The 21,135-nt window shown below is 39.8% G+C and overlaps 1 protein-coding gene across 2 annotated transcripts in view; it reads left to right on the forward strand.

Moving 5' to 3' along the window:
- CCK (cholecystokinin) overlaps positions 1 to 9,691 on the forward strand; it is a 35,650-nt gene extending 25,959 nt beyond the window's left edge. The window contains exon 3 of one of the 2 annotated variants that reach the window (XM_063924878.1): positions 9,480 to 9,691. In XM_063924878.1, the coding sequence (XP_063780948.1) occupies positions 9,480 to 9,619 (140 nt within the window). In that variant the 3' untranslated portion in view covers positions 9,620 to 9,691. Of the gene's footprint in view, positions 1 to 9,476 lie in introns of both variants that reach the window. The other variant, XM_063924877.1, reaches the window with a different exon arrangement.
- Positions 9,692 to 21,135: the final 11,444 nt, after the last annotated feature.

Genomic DNA, 21,135 nt, shown 5'->3' on the forward strand with positions numbered 1-21,135 from the left:
AAACAAAAAATAATTTTGATGTAATGTCAATTCCAGGAGGTTCAAAAACAAATCATGATTGAATTCTCTGTTATCAAGGAAAACATTAAGAAACTGACGCATTGCAAGTAATCCTCCCTCATGGGGGATAGAAGTATATAAGCTTGCAACATCCATACAAACCATAAATGTTCCAGATGGTATATTATCAAATTTAGAAAGCTCTATAAGAAACAAAGTCATGTCTTTACGAAACAACTGTTTTTTGGGCAATAGAGGTTGCAAATCTAACAGTTGGGCGACAGGTTGATATAAAGAATCCCGTGCAGAAAGGATAGGATGGCCCGGAGGTCTCATCCTATCCTTATGCAACTAAGGCAGTGTGTATTAGGCATGGATCTTAGAATGTTGTACCCACAATTTATTAAAGATTTTAGTAAAGATTAACTGATCATTCATCACAAGCTTTTTTAAGAATGCATTTAATTCTGTCTGATATTGTTCAGTAGGATCTCTAGGAAACCTGGAATAAAACTTGGTGTCTGATAATTGTGACATTATCTCCACTCTGTAGTCTCCTATATCTTGGATGATGATGGCCCCGCCTTTATCGGCTGGTCTAATAATAGTGTCATCATAACTAGCAAGATCTTGTAATGCTTTCATCTCCTGCCTGGTTAAGTTATGCTGAACTGCACCAGGAGCTGATGTGAATTTTGAGACTGCTTCATCCAATAATTGTCCAAAGATCTTCAATGAAGCATTATTAGAGACCGGATCATACTTAGAGCCAGATGATAATTTCAAAAAAGGATCCAGAATGGTAACATCTGATGGTTCTTGCTTGTATTGATAATGTTCCTTCAGCCTTAATTTCCTAGAGAATTTGTGAGCATCTCTTTTCCAGTTACATTCATTGTGTCTATTAGTGGGCACAAAACTTAAGCCTTTATTTAACACTTGCAATTCCAGAGGATTAAGAGATCTATGCGACAAATTAAAAATTAAGTCTTCTTGTTCTCCTGTTTCCCCCCCCCCCTGATTTTGGCCCCCCTGGTGGGTGGGAGGATGACTTGTGGATCTGTACCACCTCTGATACCTCTGCCAAAAGGGATACTGGCTGAACAAGTGGTGTCGTCAGTTTCAGAAACATTAAAGTCACTATCACTATTAGATGTCTGAATGTCCTTTGTAACACCAGGAGTACTTTTTTGCCAAGGGCCTCTCCTGTATGAATTCTTGCGGCTCTGATTGCCATTTTCTCCTCCAGACAGCCATTTGTAAACGTGATTATCATAATAGTCACCATCCACTGTACACTTCTTCTGCTTTATAAACTTGATTAAATTATTTTTGTACTCCTTATGCTGGGTTTCAAGCTTATTAAGCCAATCCTGGCTAGATTCAGATTCTAATGTATGTAAATGATATTTCTCAAAAAGTGCAATTTTCTGTTAGGTGATTTAATTCCCTATTGGACTCTTCGATGACAGCAACACAGATATAGAAAGCTCACCAGCTAGAAGTTGGGTGGAATACCATGATCTACTGTATATTCAAAACATTTATTGGATGCTTGTTCAGTATTTAATGGAAGAGTATGAACATACTTTTGTGATGTTGGAAAAGAGCTGATGGAAAATGCTAAAAATAAATAGCTCCTAAGGTGCAAACTATTACGGATCCTTATCGCCACATATTACGGCAAGAAGGAATCTTTTTTTTTTCTTTTTTCTTGGGTGGGGGGGAGTGTATTAATATAACAGACAGGCTACAATAAGAGCCTGTCCCAGAAAGTACTGTAGCAAGAAGTAAAGTGAATGCATATGTGATCACTTCACTTCCAGGTTCAAGCTGTACAACTGTGCATGCTTAGCTATTAAACTGCGTATGTGCAATGGAAAAATCTCATGATTGACATTAGGACCAACCCCAGCCCACCAGAGAGGAATTTGTAGATTAATGCCATCTGAAGATTGTATTAGCGCATGCATGTGAGATCTGAAAAGCAACACTTTGCGGCTTTTGTCCCAATACTGTCACCATAGTTTTCTAGGCTGCTACGAGGAATAGTGAAGATAGTGAAAAAAGCAGGATGGCAATGAAAGCAGGAGATCTCTCCTGATTTTTTGCATGTTAGATTTTAGCGATACGTACTTTTGCTCTTAAACATGTGGAAAGAGCAGTTTCCATATATAGTATTTTAAGGACAGAATTGCTTGATAAATTAGCCCCTAAGTGATAAATTGAAACCTTTATACAGCGTCTCCTGCCCTGTCTAGTTGTTGAAATTGTATCAAGGACACAATACACCTTTATGTTTTAAACATATATAAGTATTGTGGGCCATACATCTATGGTCCGATAACCTGATGCCCCAACGCCTATTTGATCCAGTGAGATCCGTTCAGCTGATGATTGAAGATTTGTTGGGGGATTAGAAAAATACAGGATCCCGGACTTGCCAATTCCAATCATTTTTTAGTTGGAATTGGAGAATTGAGAATTTCCAATGTATTGGAAGTTGCCAATCCCCAGACCCATGCACCAGGAGAATGGTTAATTGACCCGGTACATTCATGATGTTTGGGTCCCCTAACACTGTGCACTCAATTGTAAGAAGACATGTAACTAGAGAAGCAAAAGTTAACAACATTTTCAATAAAATCTCAAAGTATAGATAGACTAAAAAAAAGCTAAATACAAGTAAGCCAAACAAGTTCGACCATGCCTATATCTATTGTACATTAATTTAATGGTTTTATATGCATAAAGCAAACTCAAGCTAATGATCATTGTTTGAATTAAATGAAAATAGAAATAATTAAACTTGTAAAAAGTAGCCAACTGCAACCTACTAATTTTAAAATGTGAAATCACCCATGGCATTCTAAAGTAAACTGAACAAAATGTCAATAATTCAAGCATCTCCATATATAATATTAGAAGGTAACCTGAATCCTAAATGTTGCTAGATGCTGTCAGAAGATGACTGCTAAGAGCCTCTGTGTATGGCCATATTATGGCTAGTTTAATGGACCACAAAAGTTATCTGGAAACTCAGCCTGGAGTCCTGAAAACTTGTATCTTGTCCAGTTTGGCTACCAATGTACAGTATGGAAAGGTTGGTATGGATGTATCACTCACCAATCTATCAGAATGGCATATCAGCACATGTGCTGCAGGCTTAAAGCAAAGTTATAGCCTTGATACATTTTTACCAAGTGGCACTAGGTATGCCATGGTATAGATCCAGGGGCATCACTGATTTGGTGAGTGTTATTTCCTTTGTCTATCCAGTGAGTCCAATGGGTAAGTGAGACATTTGGTTTGCAGATACTATCACTGCCATGTTTGTTTGTTTCATTAAGAAAACCTCTTTACAAGTAATTATCTAACCAGACCTTGATCTTCATTACAAAAACTGTGAGCTCTCTTATAACATTCTTCATTTTCATATGAAAATACTGTTGTTAAAAACCTGTCAGTGACTATGCACGTCAAATGCGATTGAGTCTGACACACAGCGTAACCAAGGCTTGTGCCAAGAATATGGGTATGAGTGGATGGCACTTGTGACTGTAAGTGAATAGAACAGACAGCAGACAGCAAATGCTGGTGCAAAACTCCTCCTAAGCAGCTACAGGTGGAAGTAGATATTGGATCATTGGAAATAGGTATCCATATTAGGGGTGAGCCCCTGCCCATTTTTCGCGTTTTGTGTTTTAGTTTTGAATCTGGATCTCCTTCATGTTTTAGATCTGATTCAGTTTTGCCAAAACCGCCCTTGCATGTTTTTGTTTTTGTTTTGGATCTGTATTTAAACAAAAAAATAATAATCATAAAAACAGCTAAAATAACAGGATTTGGGGGTGTTTTTGTTTCTACAGTATTATTAACCTCAATAACATAAATTTCCACTCATTTCCAGTCTATTCTGAACACCTCACAGCTCACAATATTGTTTTTATCAAGTTTAGGCCAGAAGGTTGCACTGAGGTAGTAGGGATGGAGCAGCATCAGCCCTTGGATGTATATACTGGGAGGACAAAAGATTTTTTTTTAAAAGAATGTATTTAAAAAAAATTATGCATTTGGCAAGGCTCAAGATTTCAGTTCCCATTAAGTTAATTAAGGCAAAGAATAAAAAAAGAAAATATTTTAGATTTAATTATTTTCATTTAATTTATTTTGGATCAAATTCTTAATTTCCTCAAATACATATTTGATATGCAGAAGGTGAGGAAAAAAAGGTGTTTATGGCAAAGAATAAAAAAGACATTATTTTAGATTTCATTTATTTAATTTGATTTATTTTGGATCAAATTCTTAATTTCCTCAAAGACATATTCGATATGCAGAAGGTGAGAAAAAAGATGATTAAGGCAAAAATAAAGACAATATTTTAGATTTAATTTATTTAATTTATTTTGGATCAAATTCTTAATTTCCTCAAAGACATATTTGATATGCAGAAGGTTCGCTATACAAGTGTGGAGAGTTTATTTATATTAATTTAATTTAAATGTAGTTAATTTATTATTATTATTATTATTATTATTATTATTATTATTATTATTATCAATATTATTAATAATAATAATAATATTAATTGGAATGAATCACAATGTGGTGATAAGAAGAATTATGAAAATGGGACAATAAGTATAACATAAGAATATGAGCTATGGACACAGTACCCTGAAATGGACAGAGCATGCCTGGATGTATACTGGGAGGATACAGCACAAAATATATTATAAATCTTATTTTGGGTGGACTGACAGAACACCCCTAGATGGGTGGAGCAGCTGCAGTCCCTGGTGTATACTGGGATGACACAGCACAAAATATTAATGTAAATCAAAATATATATATATTAATTTTATATCACACACCGGCAGTTACAGTGTCGCACAAATGAATCAGAAATATATATATAATAGTTACACACTGCAGTTGACTGCACCGACAGTGTTTCACAAATGAGTCAAACATACGTAGAAGTATTTTTTATATTACACACCGGCAGTTACAGTGTCACACAAATTAACCAGAAATATATATATAATAATTACACACTGCGGTTGACAGCACTGACAGTGTCGCACAAATGAGTAAAAAATATGTACAAGTATTTTTTATACCACACACTGGCAGTTACAGTGTCACACAAATGAGTCAAAAGTATGTAGAAGTATTTTTATATCACACACCAGCAGTTACAGTGTCGCACAATTGAGTCAGAAATATATATAATAATTAGACACTGTGGTTGACTTTGCCAACAGCATCGCACAATGCATTTAAGAGTAGGAAATAAAATACTGTGGTCTGACCGGTAGTGTCACAGAGCACCCTGGACTTATACGGCAGTCAGGGCACCCCTGGACTGATAAGGCAGGCTTAGCAGCACCCCTGGACTTATATAGCAGACAGGGCACTGCTGGACTGATACAGCAGACAGTGTACCCCTAGACATATATAGCAGACAGGGCACCCCTGGACTGATACAGCAGACAGGGCACCCCAAGACTTATACAGCAGACAGGATACCCCTGGACTGATACAGCAGACAGGGCACCCCAGGACTTATACAGCAGACAGGTTACCCCTAGACTTATACAACAGACAGAGCACCCCTGGACTTATACAGCAGACAGGGAACCTCTGGACTTATACAGCAGACAGGGAACCCCTGGACTGATACAGCAGACAGGGCACCACTGGACTTATACAGCAGACAGGGCACCCCAGGATTTATACAGCAAACAGGGCACCCCTGGACTGATACAGCAGAGAGAGCACCCACCCCACACCACACCACCCAGTACTGCATATGGACACGTCCGTCCAATACACTCTCTAATGCCGGAGTAAAGATAGCGCCGATCACCAGGGACTTATATAGAATCCAAAACCCATGAGAATCTGACAGTGGGATGATAACGTTTTGCCTCATTTTGGGATTCGAGGAAGGTGGGAAGTCCCAAGCCGGACTCGGATCCCAGCTCGGATCACAAAATTTGGTGGGGTGGGGGGAGGGTCATTTCCTCGGGAACCAAACCCGCTCATCCCTAATCCATATCCAGTTACATACTATTACTGGCAGTAAGAAAAGTTTTTAAAGCATATTTTTTATTGTCAGTTAGTACATTAACTGGCTTTAATAAGAATTACCATTTACCTGTTTCTAAATGTAACTCACTGCATTACAAACAAATTTCACAGTGATGTCCAATTAAACTGCAGCTAAAAACTACATTTTATAGGTAATACAAAAATACCCTTTCACAAAAATAAGCGGTGTCCAACCTGAGTTATTGAACACAGTTTCAAGCTATGTCCAGCAGCAGGAAACAGTGTTCGCAGTGCAGGTCGGACTGAAGTTATTGCCAGGTCATCCCTTTGCCGGCACTTGGAGATGGCATCATCTCCAGGTGCCAGTTATGGCTTTCTGAATACTTTTAGCGTGACCCAGATTGAATTGTCCAGGTCATGCTTTCACTATGGATGTTCTTGGGTTCAACCCTGGTCATGACGTAGGTTGAATTCCCAGGGCACCGAACCCGGGTGGTCCCTTTTACACCAAGCCAGGACCGGAGTTGCCCTGGCAATATATCAAGTCAGGGGCTCAGTGTGAAATGGGTATTAGAGAGCTTACCTCAACCATGTGACACACTTTTTACGGTGGCATCACATGACAGCATTTCTACCGTCTGTTACATCTTTTACAGTAGCATCAGATGACAACTTTTCTATTGCATATTTTTTTTTCTGTGTCAATACTAGCTTTATTTCCAAAAATAACCCACCAATATGAATATAGCATTTGTGGTTAGTAAGAGTTTACATGGCCATCACCCAGTCTTAAACTACCTCAGGTTGATGCACTCCTAAGCAACATAAAGCAGAGAGATTGGCAAAAAGCATTCTGAGTGGATTTCATTATTTGATATAGATAGTTATAATAATTTCAATTATATTATTGTGCAGTGTACTAAGTGAACTTTTATGTGCAGAAAGGTTTCCTTTCTCTTTGTGTATAATGCACTATATCTCTAGTTTGTTAATGAAAATGTTAAAAGAAATTTAAGACAGTGCTTTTTTATGATGGACACATTTAATATTACATTATGAAACATAAATATTTAGCTTTTAAACAAGTTGTTAAATTTACTTTCACTGTATATGGTTATCCATTACAGAAAGTATCCTGAGTGCTCACTGATATGTTTAGCTTAAATGTGATATTGTTACAGTATTTATATAGAATATATAACAGCAAATTACATAGTAACATACAGTAGCTGGTGAGGTTGAAAAAAGACCAGTAGCCCATCGAGTTCAACCTGAAACCTGAAATATATTATATTCCCTATTCTATTCTGGTTAAAAGCTATATACTCAGATATTTTTTTCTGTTAGAAATATATCTAACCAATTTTTAAACACATTGACTGAGTCCACCATTACAACCTTCTTCGGCAGTGATTTCCATATTCGTATTGCCCTTACAGTGAAGAATCCCTTCATGCACTGAGTAGGAAATTTCTTCTCCTCAAGCCTCAGTGGTTGTCTGCGCTTTTTCTGTAGAGATCTCTTAATAAACAAATCACCAGATAGCTCCACATATTGACCCTTCATATATTTGTAAATATTAATCATATCTCCTCTTAGTTGTCTCATTTCTAGTGTAAACATATCTAACCTAGAAAGCCTCTCCTCATAGTCCAGTGTCTCCAACCACTCAATCAATTTGGTAGCTCGCCTCTGAACCTTTCCAAGTTCTAACATGTCTCTTTTATAGTGTGGTGCCCAGAACTGTACACAATACTCAAGATGCGGTCGCACCAATGATTTGTACAGTGGCAGGATTACACTCTCTTCCCTTGTCTCAATTCCTCTTTTAATGCATGCTAACACCTTATTTGCCTTTGTTGCTGCACTTGACATTGTGTACTGCTGGTAAGTCTACTATCAATGAACACCCCCAAATCCTTTTCTAATACAGTTTCCCCTATTTTTCCCATTTATTTGGTAATTTGCGTGTTTATTCTTAGTCCTAAAGTGCATAACTTTACATTTTTCCACATTAAACCTCATACTCCATTTCGTTGCCCAAACTTCCAGATTAAAAAAATCGCTCTGAAGAGACTCCACATTTTAGATAAATGAGAAAGCTGTATTTTTTGCAATTACATATTTTTAGCATTACATTTTGTGGTTTAGAAAAACTGTTCATGACAACTGGTAGAAATTATTATTATTATTATCATTATCATTATTATTATTATTATTATTATTATTATTATTTATGTATTTATTATTATTATTATTATTATTATTATTATTATATATTTTTAATTAAAATAATAATCTGAGTAAAGGTGCCCATACATCAGACTGTGCAATGTCCCGAATCCCCAACCTGTCGGAAGTGCCGATCAGATTAGCCGATCGGGGGATTGGGGAAATTAAACATTAAAAATGCAAGATTCCCTGACCACCTCCGAATAGGGTTGGAATCGGGGATCGGGATATTTAAACATGTTTAATATTTCCGATCCCCCAACGTGACCTTCGCAGGACCAGGGCATTGCCACAATCCATCACTGGTGTATGAGGGTCATAAGATATCAATGGTAATAATTTGAAGAATTCCCTACAGAAGTAACAATAAAATTTCACAAATAGACATTACAAGGGGAATTCAGTTAGCCGTGGTATATTTCCGCAGGTTAATTGATCACTCCAGGGGTTTTCCAATTAGCCATGAAGCAAGGAGTTAATGGGGATTATTTTTTTTAATATTGTACATTATTTTTACATTCAGATATCTTCATCTGATATTTAATATTAATATGTAATAAACATATAGCATGTTTCTTTTTATTTAGTATGATTTGAGCCCTGGCTGTAATGATCATATAAATTGGTTACAGTTACTTCTCCCCAACTTTAACCCTTCTAAATCTACTTGATTAAATTCCCTTATTATAAGTAGCAGTATTTTTTAATTTCATTTCATTGCTTAACATTTTGCACTTACAATTTTGTGTGTTTTTGTTGTTGTACTGTATTCAAGTGTTGAGTATTATGCTTTATACTGTAAGTGTATTAGAGCGGTATCCAATTAGCTGCACATATTTACAGTGGCTAAATGGTTCACAGAGGGCTATCCAATTAGCCCCAATAAGCCGTAGCTTATCCCAGATGGCAGAATTTATTGCAGCTTTTCGCAAGACCTAATTAGATAGCGTGATTTTAATAAAAACACGAAAAGCACCCATTTTTACCCCTGTAGCACTGTTGCGTTTGTTTGGATTCTCTCCTTAATGTGAACAGTGAGCCAGATTCAGATAGAGACAAATCCTGGGAGAGTCTAACAATTGAGTGGCCAATCAGACTTTAACTCAAGAAATGGGTGTGAGCATGAGACTAATATTCACTTATGCATATTTTCACTTAGAATAAACATATTTTTTATATATTAGCAGGATCTTCTACTGGACGGTATGCAGTTCTACCAAACAGACCCGCCATCATTGACCCCACCCATCGGATAAATGACCGAGATTACATGGGATGGATGGATTTTGGCCGTCGTAGTGCTGAAGAATACGAATATTCTTCTTAAAATACTCAACCCTTTAAAAACATACTCCAGTTTCTGTACAGATTAAATAAATGAATTCATTGTCTTTACAAATCAGTGTTCTAAACATATATTTATTATGTACTTGTTGTAAATTTGTTTGTAAAATGATACAATGCAATATACATATGCAGAATTTTCCAGAAAACATTAATTATTATTCTTTATTTTGACTTTTTTTATGTTTTTAATTTCTTACCATATGCTACTATTATACCATATTAAAAACTATTTCGTTTATCACCTCTTGTCAATCCAAGTAGCTGGGTATTACATAATAAACTGTAGATAAAAATCTGCCAAATGTTCTACTAAACATAAACACATCAACTTTCATTAACAAATGTTTAAAGTAGCCTATTGATGATCTTCCATCACACTGAAAAATGCAAGCAAGACTCAAATGAGTGGCCAGCTGTCAGGATCCCGGCGCCCAGCATACTGGCGCCGGGATCCTGTCAGCCGGCCAATGCCGGCAGCGGGGCAAGCGCAAAAGAGCCTCTTGCGGGCTTGCTGTGGGCACGGTAGCATACTACGTGCACCACACTATTTATTCTCCCTCCAGGGGTGTCATGGACTCCCCAAGATGAAGAATAGTTATCAGTATCCCAGCAGTAGGGATACCGGCGCCGGTACGCTGAGCGCCGAGATCCCGACAGCCGGTATATTGAGGTCCACCCATGGTCAAAGTATAATTAATGTACTGTACTTAAGTAATAACATTAAGGGGCATAGTTAGCAAATAATATTTGTGGGATATTCCCTCAAAACAGCTATTTTCGGGGGATACCTAAAAACATTAAGTATCTCCCGAATGTACCATGGAGGGACATCTCCATATTTGCCGCAGTCCCTTCATTCCGATAGCAGCTGCAGCCCCCTTCCTTTTCTATAGTGGCTGCGAAGGTGACATTAGCCTGTTGCAGCCAATGGGCTATATTTCGCAAACATTACCAGGAGAAAGGGCTCCCCCCTCCTCCGGGACCCTCCTAAACAATGGCTACTGCACATGCATGTTCAGTAGGCCGCACAAGTGCAGGAGTCCTGGTAAAGGAGTAGACAAAGTCCCAATAGAGGAGCGGAGAAACCACTAGTGCGGTCATGTTACTTTGAACACATTGCAGGGATGGGCTCCTTTCATACCCCTGTACCTGCAGGGTATTTTGATACATTCAGGTGGTATTTCATTTCATATAGCTGCGAGATGCTGCACAAAGAAATTGTCTAAACCAGATAATTGATACATTTGCCCCTAAGCATATATTTGTTTTTTAGTTATAAATAATCCATACCCTTTATTAGATCTATTGTTTTGGCCAAAACTGTCTGTGAGCAACCTTTAGCCAAAGATTGAATCTTTTCATGTTATAACATGCAACATAAATCATAAACAGACAGCTTAAGTTAAGACCCCACATACATCTAGCTGCAGGTTTCCTTGATTCTCCAAACCAACCTTAACCGTTGATCAGAAGCAGATTTATGGGCACCATTACTCTAGGCCAGGCATTCCCAACTGCGGTCCTCAAGGCACACCAACAATGCAGGTTTTAGTGATATCCAGGCTTCAGCACAGATAGTTAAATCAAAATAACTGAGGTACTAATTAAGTCACCTGTGCTGAAGCCTGGATAACACTAAAACCAGGACTGTTAGTGTGCCTTGAGGACCGAGGTTGGGAATGCCTGCTCTAGGCTTTTGCATATGGATGCTGAGTCCTATTGGGATAATGAGGGAACAGGCTTATTTTATCAGCAGTTAAAGTGATGGAAAAAGTTACATCAACTAATGTGTTTATCTGAAAAGGGAATGGTGCCATGGTGTTTGTAGATGGGGCAAGGATAATGCCACCAATATTTACACATTGAGGAACAGTTCTGAAAACGAATTCACAGAAATAAGGTGCAGTGATCTACAGCAGCCAGATTCCAGATGTACAGGTAAGAAACTTGGGGGTCTATGTAACATTTGGTGGCATGAGCCCTGCCCTACCCACATGGCCCTGCACTGGTCACTTCCAGTCTCATGCGCCAATGGTGATCACTTTTGCGTTCCATGGTGGTTTCAGCACTTTCGTGTTCCATACAAACAAAATACACTGCTGAATGGTGACACCTACATGAAAAACTGGGTAGTCAAGGAGCCACATGCTTAGGTAAGGCATACCTACTTAAGAACTTACAATGTAAACCTGTAAGGAGCCAGAATTACATAAATATAGAAAAAATATAATATAATAATAATAATAATAATAACAACATTATGAGAGTGTTAAGGGCCCCATACACTAGAACGATAATGCCCGATTTCAGCCCAATTCGGGCATTCGGGCCGATATATTGGGTGAAATTGGGCATTTTCATTGTGCTTTACAGCCGATCCGATGTGTGTTGGGTTCCGAATGACACACCTACCGGAAGAATGCAGACAGCAAAAAGACCGACAACAGAAGACAGACAGACACCAGTCAGACAGTGGTGAAACACTGACAGATAAAACTCAGACAAAGGTAATATATAGACAATGGAAACACTGACAAGGCCAACAGCCCTACAGAACAAAGACCGACAGTTCATAGGTCAGACAACAGTCACATCGACAACCCCAAAACCGACAGTGCATACATCGACAACAAAACAGACCGACATGTCATCCACCAGACAAGAATGATACCGAACCACAACAGATCGACAGCATATACACAGACACATAAAAGACCGACAGAACACACATCAGACGTGCATTAGACCGACATGCAAAAGACCGACAGTGCATACATAGACAGTAAAAGAGACCGAAATGTCATTTACCAGACATTAATTAAATAGACAATCCCAAAATGCAGACAGCACATACATAGAGAGCTAAATGACCGACAATACATATAACAGACTCCAATAAGACCGACACGTAAAAGACCGACAGCCCATACATAGACAGCTAAATGACCGACAATACATACATATAACAGAATCAAATAAAACCGACATGCAAAGACCGACAGATTATTAGGACAGGGGCCAATATATCGATTTCATAGACTTCTGAGATTTTCATTTCTCCAACACTACCCTCCTACACACAGACATGTTGCCGCGTACACACCTGCACCCTTAGCTCCAAATAGCTATTGCGGGTGACGGGGGTCCCAGCGTCCAGTTCTGTATGGCCCTCTACCGCTGGCATGAGCTACCACCATAGCTCATTGTCACCCCAGCAACCCCCTGCGATACTCTCATCCGTGGAACTACAGGTCCCAGCCAGACCTGTCAGCAGTCCTACTAGCAAGCCCAACTCATACAGGCTAAAGTCATGCTCCCCCCCTCCCCCCCCCCACACACACACAAGCCTCTCCCCAGTCCCTGCAGCGCACCCCTTCCCCTCAGTTACCCCTATCCCGTCCCCCCGCTATTTCTGGGCGCCCTGTCCTGGACGCCTCCATTGTCACCCCAGCAATAGTATGCCGTCTAAGCTAAGACGTGCCTACGCTAATAGCGTTACCCCCGGCGCTACTTTCATCCGTGGAACTACAGGTCCAAGCCAGACCTGTCAGCATTCTAACTAGCAAGCCCAACTCATACAGGCGCGCAATGCCCTCCCCCCCCCCCCCACCTGCCCCCAGTCCCTGCAGCTCACCCCTTCCCCTCAGTCACCCCTCCCCTCTCATGTCCCCCCGGGCGCATGGCTTTAGTTGTGTACTCCAGGGCGGGGTGAAACCCCCCTTCCCCGACACCCCTCCGTAGCTATTGCAGGTGATAGCGGGCCATCCACGATGAGACGCTATGAGTTCCATCCACCCGCAATAGCTATTGAGAGCGTTGCGTCCAGGTATGGACACGACGCCGTGACTGAGTGTACAGGGGTGGTGTAGGAGAACTACAAGTCTCAGGACTGAAGATATGGCCCTGTTTCTGAGTAAGAATACCTGTCTAATAACTGTCTTTTATGTGTCTGTTATGTGTAATATTATATTTTGGCAATGAATGTGTGTCGGTCTTATTAATATCTTACATATGTTCTGTCAGACTTTTAACTGTCTCTATATGAGTTGTCTGTCTTTTGTGTGTTGGTCTTTTTAAGTCCTGTCGGACTTTTAGTGTGTCGGTCTAATCAGTGGTGTAAGTTCGTCACAGTCGCCTGGAGGCAAGATAAATATTGGTGCCCCCCTATTTCCTATATTAAGATAAATATATGGATGTATGTGCGCGTGTGTGTGTATATGTATATATATATATAGAGAGAGAGAGAAAGAGAGAGAGTGTTCTGAAAAAAATTATATACTGTATTTACACATTTAATTGTCTTTTATTTTAAATCACACAATTCTTAGCAGTCATACCCAGGATTAGAACCCACGACCTGTTACACTGACAGCAGACACTTTACTGATGGAGCTATTTATTCCTGTAGAGGAAGCTTGAGAATTCTAACTATATGAAGTTACGTGTAATTGTCAGAGAAGTATCTTCATATAGTTAAATTTCTCATATTTCCTATACAGGAGCAAACAGCTTCATCAGTAAGGTGTCTGCTTCCAGTGTAATAGGTTGTGGTTTCTAATCCTGGGTATGACACTTGTAAAATTAGTATATTCAGTATAATAGAGAGGGTGTGATTTGTAAAGTGCAGGGACCAGTGAGGAAGTCGGCCACTGAAAAGACAGCAACAGCTATCAATTAACTTAATTCAATGGTGTCACAGAATGGGAGCAGAGGTGCCCCCCTTCAGAGCAGGAGCCCGGCGGCAGATGACTCCGTTGCCTCCCAGAGTTCTGCCTCTGGGTCTAATTGATGTCTGAATGAGGACATTTCTGTCTCTTTATTTGTCCATGGATTCGCCGTCGGTCTATTAACTGTCTATGTATGCGCTGTCTATCTCTTAAATGTCTATGTATTCGTTGACGGTGTTATGTTTGTGTAAATCTACTTGTTGTCTCATAAATGCCCTGTCGGAATTTCAGGTGTCTATGTATTCAATGTCGGTCTTCAACAGTGTCTATATAACACGTATCTAACTATTATTTGACGGGAAGCCTCCAGTGTCTGACAAGCACTGTCGGACTAATGAATGTCGGTAAAATAACAATAGGACCGCTATACCACACCCTGTGTGTTCCCTTAAGCATCGGATCGGATCACCCTAGATCCGACATATCACGAGTGCTGCACTTGTGATATGTCGGATCCCGCAGGAATGGATGGGATAGTAAAAGATACATCATATGCAAAAGGACAGCATACTATCCTGCCGCCCAGGAGGCTGCCGGGAGATTGAAGGGAAATCCTAGACGACATGATGGACCGTCATGTCATCTTAGTGTAGTGGGGCCCTTTAGGCTGGACAATGTGACACTGTTCTTTTCCAAACAAGTGGCAAAAGAACTGAATAGGGTCAGCTTACAATATTGTTTTTATCTAGCTTAGGCCAAAAGGTTACACTGAGGTAGCTGGATGACTACTCTAAGCGACAGCAGTGGGCGGCACAAACTTGTGGCACTTAAACTTCCAACATGGCACATCTAGGAAACAAAAGGACACTGCAGTGGTAGACAGGGTGGCAGTTTAATAAACTGTTTGTCGTCTACACAAGAAGAGAGTCAGCAATGTCCAAATAGCGCATAATGCAAAGAAAAGAGGTGCAAGAAGGAATCATCCTTGGGCCCTCCCATCCACCCTTAAGTTGTATATATTAAACAGGACATGCACAGTTTAACAAACCCATCACTTCAGCGACAGGGACTGCCACTTGTGGCTGAAATGATTGGTTTGTTTGGGTCCTCACAAAACAAGCTGCAATGCTGGCAATGATCTCTATGCACACAAACTTGCTTTACATAGGCAAGATGACATCATCATCACAATCATCTGATTCCTCATTCCCATCAGTGTGTACATCATCTTATTCACACGATATTAATTTGTCCCCACTGGAATCCACCACTACAGATGGCTATATTTTTTGGACGTAATTGCTGGTAAAGGTCTTCCTCATGGAATTGGTAAATCATTTTGATGATCATCATCTTTTCCACATTTTGGGGAAGTAACCTCCTATGCCGATCGCTGACAAGGTTTCCGGCTGTGCTGAAAACTCTTTCTGAGTACTCACTGGAGGGTGGGCACCTTAAGTAAAGCTAAACCAATTTGTGCAAGGGCCCCCAAATTGCCTTTTTTCCTGCCAGTAGTGAAATGGACTGTCTGACATGTCTATTTAGATGCTATCACTGAAATAATCATCAACCATTCTTTGAATGGTGATCGAATAAGATGGAGTCACGGTAGACACATCACTAATTGTAGGCAGTTTTTTTTTTAGGTCTGACCAGATGCCATAAGGTTTTACTGACTAATCTGCATCACCACCAGTGAAATAAAAAAAAATTATAAAAAATGTTTTTTCTCCTGGCAGCAGCAGTTGCCGGAGAAACTGAAAAAGGAGATGTTGCCGTGACATGTGCTAATTGCACTGACAATTTGTTCATCAACAGCTCTTTGCATATCTTCAGATTTGTGTCCATTGGAAAGAAAGATACAATGTACAGTTTGACTTAAACCTAGGATCAAGTATGGTCGCCAAAATATAGTGATCTGATTTCAAGAGATTGATGACCCTTGGATCCTGGTGAAGCAATGAAGAACTTGATCTACAAGTCCGACATGCTTAGCATACTCACTTTGTTTCTGCTCCTTCTTCAGTATCTCCAACTGCTTTTCCAAGAGCTCAAGCTAGCAGAGTCTGAATTAACTTCACCTGTGGCAACTTGCTTGCTTTTCTAATGAAATGCAATCTAGATGGGATTTGGTAGCAGGAACACATAACCTTTATTTTCTAAAACCCAGTGCATTAATGGTGGATACTGGACGTACTGTAGATCTAATACCAGCATAGCTGTTATGGCATCAGTAATCCATTGTGCAACTGGGTGACTGCTGTCATACTTGCTCCCCCTTGCAAAGGATTGTTTAACAGTCAATTGTGTTGTTAAACCACTACAAGTACTCTTCCTGGTCCCCTTCTGGGATGAAGATTCAATCACAATTGCAGCAGCAGCAACAGGCGTAGCACTCAAGTATTCTTCCGAGAAAGCTTGGATAGGAGAGGAGTCAGTCATGCTTATGAAATTGAATGCAGGATATTGAGGATATTGGATTGAGGATATTAACGATGAAGGTGTTGGTGGGGGAGATTGCAGGAGCTTGGATCTAACAGAGAGAAGGGAGCTAGGTCACACTGGACTGGTTGGTATTAAGTTTTTAGCCAAAGTTTCTGACTCTTTTAAAAACTTTTTATGAATGTGCTGCAACTGATGTAACAGGGAGGATGGTTAAGGCCCCTACCTCTATTTACTATGGTTTTACAAAGGCTACAGATGGCTTGACACTTGTTGTCCGGATTTGGGTAGGAATAATTCCACACTGAAGAGGTGGATTTCTTTGTCTTTTGCTCAGGCATGCCAATGAGCTTTTTCCTATCATGGGCAACAACTGTTTCCACTGGTGCCTGATTTACACAAACAACATCCTCATCATCAACATCCTTAATAGTGCCAGCTACACAAATATACTTCTCATCCTGGTGCACTTCCACAGAAGCATCCCCAATTTCCATGTCAGCAAGTTTGATGTGTGCAGCCTATCCCCACATTTTCAGAGGGCACACAAATTGTGAAAGGAGCCTCCTCTTCAAGAACAGTATTGGATAGATCAGGCTCACACATGGCACCTGTGGACAGACTTGGACTCTTCTGAGGGCTTTGTAATCTTTCTGAGCACAGAGTTGGTTGCTGTGCCTTAAGGAGTTTCATTTTTTTTGACACTTCTACAGAGAGAAGGGCTTACATCATTATCTCCCACTTGACACTGCCCGTTTTAATTGTAGATGGCAGCCGCATGACACCCCTCAACCCAGTACTTTTACTGGTACCTCTCAAATATTGGGGGGGGGGGGGCTAGCCACCTCCTTGCTTCCCCTGTTCCTGCACCTATGCCAATGAGTATAAAATAAACCATACTACATGAGTTAAAAGGTAGTGGGGGAAAATTGATCATTGACTATCCTAATGCGGTTTTGCAAATTTTACCCCTCGCACAGGTAGTTTGCTGTCACACAGCGTTGGAAGAAGTTGTGTTTTTTCTGTGGATCATAAAAATGCTTAGTTCAAAAGTAGATATACAGTAAGCTTTAACATAAACTTTTTAGTGAAATTTAACAAAATGCTCACCAAATCTTTCCATATGCTAACAGACGCTTACGGGGAAGAATTTATGTCATGTGCAGGTGTGTTTGAGTGGCACAAAAGATTTAGGGGCAGAAGTACTAAGCCTTGGAGATTTATAAAGTGGATAGAGATAAACTACTAACCAATCAGCTCCTGTTATATTTTAAACTTAGACTATAACATGATAGTAAGGAGCTGATTGGGTGGTACTTTATCTCTCTCCACCTTATCACTCTCCAAGGCTTAGTACATCTCTCCCGTAGTGACGTTTGTGAGGATGTTGAAGGTGATGAACAGCCCAGAAGGCCTTGCACATCAAAAATGTAAATGTCATAAGTGCTGGTTACATGGCGGCTGGGGCCCAGAAGAAGTCTCAAGAGTCGCTGTAGCTCCTACGACTAGGTAAGTACTCTCTGGGCTACCAGGGACATTAGGTCAACATTCTATCATGATGCTTGTCAATCTGACATAACACACCCCTGAGTTCCTGCCTACAGTAGTAAAATGTATTCAAACTCCTTAGGACATATGTAATTAACTTGTCATATTGTCTTGCAATTGCAAGTCTCTCCACCAATAGACTCCACATAACAGAACACTAACCATAGTGAACTTCACATGGTAATAAAATAATAAAACTACGGTATAAATTATCAACTTAACCTGAGCAAACTAACCTAAAAAAACGGGAGGACAGGGAAGCGGCTGATATTCTCACTATACATCTATTACTGTACATCTGTAAATCTATTACCTCTACACATCTATAATTTTATGTATATATTGTATGGTGACAGCATTCTGGACATACTAAAGTGTGCTGGGGGAATTCTGTGTTTTTCTTGTCTACGTTAGCCCCTCTCATGCTAGCACTAGTAATGGACCAATTAATTGATTTAAGCAACTTGCCAGTTTCGTGTATCACTATTCTGAGAGGCACATATGGGATCAGCATTTTGGGGGCATGCTGGTCCTTGTAGTGCCATTCGGGTGCCTCCGGGTGAGTTAACTCTCAGTTTAGAAATATAGAAATGTATGTGCTATTATCATGTAGCAATACACAAATGAATGACCTAAACAGGGTACTATTATCAGGTAGTGTTAGGACCACCATATCAGAGACACCGTGAAGTGGCTGGTGGTATAACTATATATTTTCAAATATATGTAACAGAGAATTCTGCATTACTATTATAATATAACATATAAATCTTATTTACTGGTCCATTATAGTGTGCTGGGGAAATTCTGTGTTTTCTCTTGTTAATAGTATTGGCTTGTAAGGTTTGGCTATCTGGCACCTACAAAGAAAAAGTGAAGAAGTTGCCTATGGCAACCAATCAGCATCAAAGCAACATTTATCAAGTAAATTCTATAAAATTTAATTCAGCAACTGATTAGTTGCCATGGGCAACTTCTCCACTGGCTCACTTCTCCACTCTTTTCACTGCTTCATGAATAGACCCCCATGAAGAAGTGTTCCTCGGGGATATTATTTGTTCCTGTAGGGTTCAATATACTTTAGGAGGCGGAAGCTGTGTGCATATACCAGGTATCCTGGCAGCTGAGCTGAAAAAGTCAAAACCTGAAGAAACTTATCTGATATGAAGACTTATATGACTTTTTATTGGGGGATATTGGATTAGCAACCGTGCGATCAACAAAAGCAAACCTGCCCATTATATTGCAGCATTAATTCAGCCAGTCTGACTTATCCAGTGTTATTTCCTTGAAAGTTGGCTGTTCAAAAATTCCTTTGTGGCACTTTGAAGGGATTTATTTCCTGTGACAAAGGCAGGAGTATGTGTTAATAAAGCTGACAGGCTCTGAACTTGGGCATGGAAATAAAAAAGCATGCATTTAAATAACATTAAATCAAATGCATAGAGAATTGAGAATGAGGAATGAAGCACAAGACAGCACTAGGGGATGATACAATTATTAGATTGCTCTTTTAACAATTTTGTTTTCCACTGAGAGTGAAATCCGTTCAGAACAGATTAGGTTGAAACAATTGAATAATGTGTATAGTCACTTCTCTCCGTAGTATGCATACATAATACAGATACAAAAAAAGGACATGTAGAACTTGCTGGAAAATAAATCTGTAATTAGGTGTTACTGGTTGCAGTTGAATATGTAATACAGTGTCCTCTAAATCATATATAAGCCTACCATAAAAATGTTGTATCTCCCTGGAGGTTTGTATGCTGCACAGCACAGGGTCAGGTGTGCATTGCTGGAACCTGAAGGCACACAATGTTTGCTGATCTAAACAATGCCCCATGCATCTCTTTTATACAAAGTATTCTGTAGCTTTGACATCCATGTAAGAGAGCAGCACAATGGGGCTAATTCAGACTGGATCGCTACACTTGACACCCGACAGATTACACCGTATATACCCACACACCTCAGCTCAATGCTGGCGTGGTTGTGGCATGGTAGGCACCTTTTTTCATGTCTGGTGGGAATGCCCAGTGATCCAACAGTTCCAGAATATGGTGGTAACGTTTATGGCAACTGTCATCTCCTGCTCTGTGCCTCTGAACCCAGCGGTATTCCTTCTCCACATACCCCTTCGTTCTACGTCAAAATCAGAGAACAAACTGATCTTTCACATGTCAATGCTTCGAACCTCCCCATTGCCAAATTATGGAAATCCCCTGTACCTCCAACCAAGAGCCCTTTAACTAATAGATTGTTGTACGTTTCCTCCATGGAATATATCACCCCCTTCTCAACAATACTGTACCCATGTACCATCAGGTCTGGGATCCATGGTACACCTTTCACTCCTCTCCTCTGTCTGGCATCCCATCTAAATCCCTTTCCTCCTCCTACCTCTACCCCCCCCCCCCCCCATCCCCTTCCTTCCCCCTCCTCTATTTTACTGGTTTACTCTTCCAGGTCTTATTTTGTTTTTTGTTTTTCTTCTTTCATCTTTACTTGTCTTTCTTTTTTCTGTTATAATTATTGTTTCTTATAATCTGTCTACTGTTTCTCTAGCCTCTCTTTTTGCTGCACTGTATCGTCAAAGCGACAGCACTTAATACATTTGACTATATTATTATACTGTTGTATTGTTCAGTGTTTTCAACAGCTGATTTCTGTGACTGAATGTACTTTACACCTTGTGAACTAATTTCATTGTTGACTTTCTGTACCAGTCATGTAATATTCTTTTTAATACCGTAAAATAAAATAAATTGTTTAAAAATAAAAAAAGCTTACCGAGTATTTTACTAATGGATCAGATGGATCAGAGGCTATCTAACCT

The sequence above is a fragment of the Pseudophryne corroboree genome, chromosome 5 (assembly GCF_028390025.1).
Source record: "Pseudophryne corroboree isolate aPseCor3 chromosome 5, aPseCor3.hap2, whole genome shotgun sequence".
In the NCBI taxonomy this organism is placed as follows: domain Eukaryota; kingdom Metazoa; phylum Chordata; class Amphibia; order Anura; family Myobatrachidae; genus Pseudophryne; species Pseudophryne corroboree.